We start from the raw sequence: 4,800 nt of genomic DNA on the forward strand, positions 1-4,800 counted from the left end.
AAGACTTTTAATTGGGCTTGTTATCACAATTGCTGGCCCATTTAAAGCATTTGCTTTCCTGGTAAGTTTGGATCAAGCATAGGAAGCTTTTATAAGAAAAACAAATATGGGCTTAATTGCAACAACTTTTGTTTTTTTGGCCCAAATATAAACCTGCATCACAAAATTAATAATTAACATATGATTAATTAAGATTGAATTAATAATTTTGCAATTAAATATTTTAATAATGTTTGTTCATCACAAGTATTAATTTGGAGTTTTCCAAACTCATCACAATCTAATTTTAAATCCTTTGATAATATGTAAGTGTAATTATAAGTTCAAAACAATATATATCAAAATAAAATAACTATATATGCAAAGCCAACCAATTATAAATATAAAGCCTACTCACAACATGGTCCTAAGGGACCGAAGATATCGAACCCGAGTGCTAGAATCCAAGGTGAGGAGGATTGAAATAAAATGAAACGAATGAGCGCAGAATTTGGATCGAGACGGTGGCAGCAACTTCCATGGCTACATCACAGATGTAATCATAACATCAACAGCTCCAATCGTTCCATGATAGCACTAATACCAGTACTCAAGATAATTTCCAGCAGAAACGCAACAAAAGTAGGACGATAATACTAAAACAAAGACATATTATTGCAATTAAAATCAGAGCATGTAAGAAAAGAAGAAAATATAGCAGAGTAAAGGTGGAAGCGTTACAGTTTTATAAATGTAGTCAGATCATAGGAAAAATTGTGCTGATTTAGAGACAAGAATGAAGGGGGTGTGGGGCTGAGCAAGATCAAAACAGGGACGGAGACGGATCATTAGCAGTGACGTCGGTGATACTCCCCTGACGACGAGCTCCGTTGATGGCAACAGCAGACGCGACGATAGTGAACGGCTCCTCCATCGCGACTCTTTCTTCCTCCCTTCACTGGCCGACTCAAACTCTCCCTCTTCATTCAGCAATGATGGTGACCCCCAACAGAGATGGCGGCGGTTGAAGCTTAGCGGCGACGGGGACAAGGCGCGGCGGCTGTAGCAGTTCAACGACGGCAGTCCTTCTTCCGCGTCTCCTCTCTCGCACTCGTCCCCCCTCTCGAACGCATCTCTCTCGGTTCTGGCTTCTGATGGTGACGCAACTGCAGCAAGCTGGACGCGGCTGGCGGCGACGCAACGGGACACGAACGGCGTGCTCCAGGCCGGCGGTGATGAGGTGCGACGGTGATGAGGTGTGACTCTCTCTCTACTCGCATGGTGGCTCGGCGTGGACAGCTCCCGCCTTCCTCCTCCCTTCTCTTCTCGCGGTCTTCCCTTTTCTCTCTTTACTTTTTCTTTCTTTCTTTTTCTGTCAGAGTCTGGTGTGTGTGCTGTGAGGAAGAGGGTGTGAGGGGAGTGAGAGTGTGTGCGGTAGTGAGAGGTGAGTGAGTGTGTTAGAAGAGGGTTAGGGTTTGGTTTGAAAAAAAAGAGGAACAATGGGTATTGTAGGGATTTTACATTTAGTTAGTAATTGTTATTCATATATTGTATTGTTTTATTTTGTTATTTAGAAAGAGTTTGATTAAAAATATTTTAAGAATAAATAAGTTTAAAAGTATGAAAAAAATATTTTTATTGAATTTTTTTACATAGAAATATGATTAAAAAGAAAAGGTTTAATCATGCGGATATATCCGATATCCGATTCGATCTGCACATTTGCGGATCGGATCGGATCGGGCACTAAAAAGTGCGGATATCAGATCCGATCCGATCCGATGGAAATTGTGCGGATCGGATCGAATTTTCGGCCATATCCAATCCGATCCGCAGACACCCCTATATTTTAATAATCAAATAAACACAGAAAGGTGAAAACTCATGTGTAGTCGACTTTACGTGAAATTAATAGTTGAGAGCTGTTAGATGAAAATTAGTCAAATCATTTAACGGCTTTCCGTTATCAACATCACGTGAAGTGAATTTCTATCATACAGAAATATTTGATAATAAAAAAAAATTAGCCAACAATTAATGAATACTAAATAAGACAAGTTGTGATTGTATTTTTTGTCTCTCTAGCATTAGCGCCAATGCCTCTTGTTTTGTGTTCTGACGGTGCCACCACTATGTCTTCCCAGCACACTGGCACGCAACACCGGCACCAATGAGCGTAAAAATAAAAATAATTTTGTTTTGACTTTTGATAGAGACCATTTACTCCATATTTAATAGTATTGGGTGGCTTAATTTATGGTTCATTGACTTGGCCTTAATTTCCTGTTCCTGGATAGCAATGCTAAACTCAACTGTAACAATTATAAATGGTGGTGATTGGATTTATATATTGACTTATTTCAATCTGCATTGCATTATCTCTTTTTTCTCAACTGTATCAGATCTGTTCTTGGGATTATGCAAGCTTCTCCTTCCTCTTCCTTCAGCTATATTTGGAAATACGATGTGGTCCTCAGTTTCAGAGGAATTGATACTCGCCATGGTTTTATTGGCAATCTCTACAAAGCTCTTCATGACAAGGGAATCCGAACATTCATTGATGACGAGGAGCTCGAGAGAGGGGATGAAATTACACCTTCCCTTGTCAAGGCAATTGAAGAGTCTAGGATTGCAGTTCCTGTGTTATCTAAGAACTATGCTGCTTCTTCTTTTTGCTTAGAAGAACTTGTCACTATTATGAAATATGTTAAGGGAAAGGGCAGATTGGTTTTTCCGGTTTTTTATGATGTTGATCCTTCTGATGTGAGACACTGCAATAATAGTTATGGGGAAGCACTAGCTAGGCTTGAAAAGAGATTCAAGGATAACAAGGAGAAAGTGCATAAATGGAGAGAATCTCTGCATCAAGTGGCTAGCTTGTCTGGTGAATGTTTCAAACTTGATGAGTATGTTTTTACAATTCCAGTGTCTCATAATCGTTTCTTTAACTTTTGTTATCAGAATCGTTTCTGCCGATATTTTTGTACATCTTTGTTATTTGTTTATTTTTCTTGTGAAAAGTTAATTTTAAGTGAGTCAAATGTAAATAAAAGGAGAAAATAAGATCGTACGAGCTATAATTCAAATAACATATTCTCTCCATTCTCAGCTATAAGTTTTGAGTTCGAGTCTCACAATCATACCAGAGATAAGGGATGGGAAGTACACAACTCCTATCAGCGGATATAACTCTAGGTGAGTATGGAGAGATTATGCCATTTGAACTATACCACACCCTTAATATATATAAAATATGAATGTACATAAAATTATATATACATATGATGAGTGAGTAAAAATTTGAACCTAAATTTCTTTCTTTTATACAAATCAGACTAAAATTTAGCTATTATACGAAAAGTTAAATTAACTATATTACATAGCATAAATTTAAAAGTGTTATATTGTTTAGGGATTAGTTAGGTAATATATAAATTAATATTAAATTTAAAGACTCGTTTGTAAAAAATAATTGTAATTTATATATAATTTAATGTAATTATTCAAAAAAAAAGAAAAATATACAAATAAAATCTTGTAGAGTTGATATCTTTTCTATTGTAATTCACGAACGTAGTCTTAATATAACCAAGTGATGAGTTTGGAAAACTCTAAATTAATATTTGTGATGACTAAACATTATTAATTATATTAATTACAAAATTATTAATTTGATTTTCCTTTAACATATGTTAATTAATAATTTTGTGATGCAGGTTTATATTGGGCCGAAAAATAAAAGAAAAATATTAGCTTGCCCAATTCATATACTCAGCCTTGGAATTGAATTTATACGGCTGAAAAAATGGTTGCGTTGGTTGGGCCAGAATTGATGAATTAAGCCCAATTGATTTTATCATTAAATAATCAAAGAAGTGTGGCTGAAATATTTTGAATGGGCCAAGAATAAGTTTTAATGCTATAAGCCCATGTTTGGTTCTCATGCATGATCCAAAACAAGTGGAAGAAAGAAAGCAAAATTGCTTTCAACGGATCCAAAATTCAAACTTGTGTTGGATTTCAAATTACATTCAACTATCATTTATTACATGGGAACTATGAGAGAGAAATTGACAAAGTGATGTGATTGCAAGCATCAAGGCTACACGTTTAAAATATTGGTAGCCATGGAAGCAAATGTAAGCTACCGAAAGGAAGGGAGAACAAGCTACAAGACCATCATGATGATGGCACGAAAAAGAAAAAGAAAAGTAAGCTGTGGCTAAGATTTGCATCACTTATGGTAAGATTTTGTGATGAGATCAGATCTTGGCTTCTTCATGCTCGAAAAGGAAGATGAAGATTCGGCTAGCTAGAGGAGATTCTTGAAGCATGGCTTGTCTTCGAATCTGACCAACTACCACAGGGAGTAGCTAGAGTGGCGAAGTGATGGTTGGAGGCAGAGTTTGAAGCAGATGAAGTCATCATCATCATGAGGCATCAAGGGCCAGAAATCCATCTTGGAGAGGAAGCCAAGGATGGAGAGCCCGGATTGATGAAGGTTGATGATCAAGAAAGGACTAGAGGTAATTGCATGTTGGTTAATGCATGGTTATCTCTTCTCTCTCTGAGTGGCCAAACCGGTTTGTTGAAGGAGGAAGAAAGTTGGTTCGGTTTTGGCTTCAAGTGTGGAGGCTTTCCTGTTTCTTTAAAAAGGGGGAACAACCACTGTTTGAAGCAAGGAGTAAGATTTGAGAGTGCAAGACACAGAGTTCTCAGAGCTACCTGAGCTAACAGTTTTTCTCTTCTCCTTCAATGTTCTCTGTTTTATATTTTTCTGTTTAATTTTGTCATGTCTTGAGTCTCATGAAAAAAGGCAAA

At 36.9% G+C, this 4,800-nt stretch overlaps 1 protein-coding gene and 1 pseudogene across 1 annotated transcript in view; one reads left to right on the forward strand and one right to left on the reverse strand.

Moving 5' to 3' along the window:
* Positions 1–406: 406 nt before the first annotated feature.
* On the reverse strand, positions 407–1,952 carry LOC110281224 (uncharacterized; annotated as a pseudogene).
* A 345-nt stretch (positions 1,953–2,297) lies between these two features.
* The window catches only part of LOC107489836 (TMV resistance protein N-like), a 14,348-nt gene continuing 11,845 nt past the window's right edge, over positions 2,298–4,800 (forward strand). The window contains 1 exon segment of the mRNA XM_052262231.1: positions 2,298–2,885. Coding sequence (XP_052118191.1) covers positions 2,398–2,885 — 488 coding nt within the window. The 5' untranslated portion in view covers positions 2,298–2,397.

The sequence above is a fragment of the Arachis duranensis genome, chromosome 5 (assembly GCF_000817695.3).
Source record: "Arachis duranensis cultivar V14167 chromosome 5, aradu.V14167.gnm2.J7QH, whole genome shotgun sequence".
NCBI lineage: Eukaryota > Viridiplantae > Streptophyta > Magnoliopsida > Fabales > Fabaceae > Arachis > Arachis duranensis.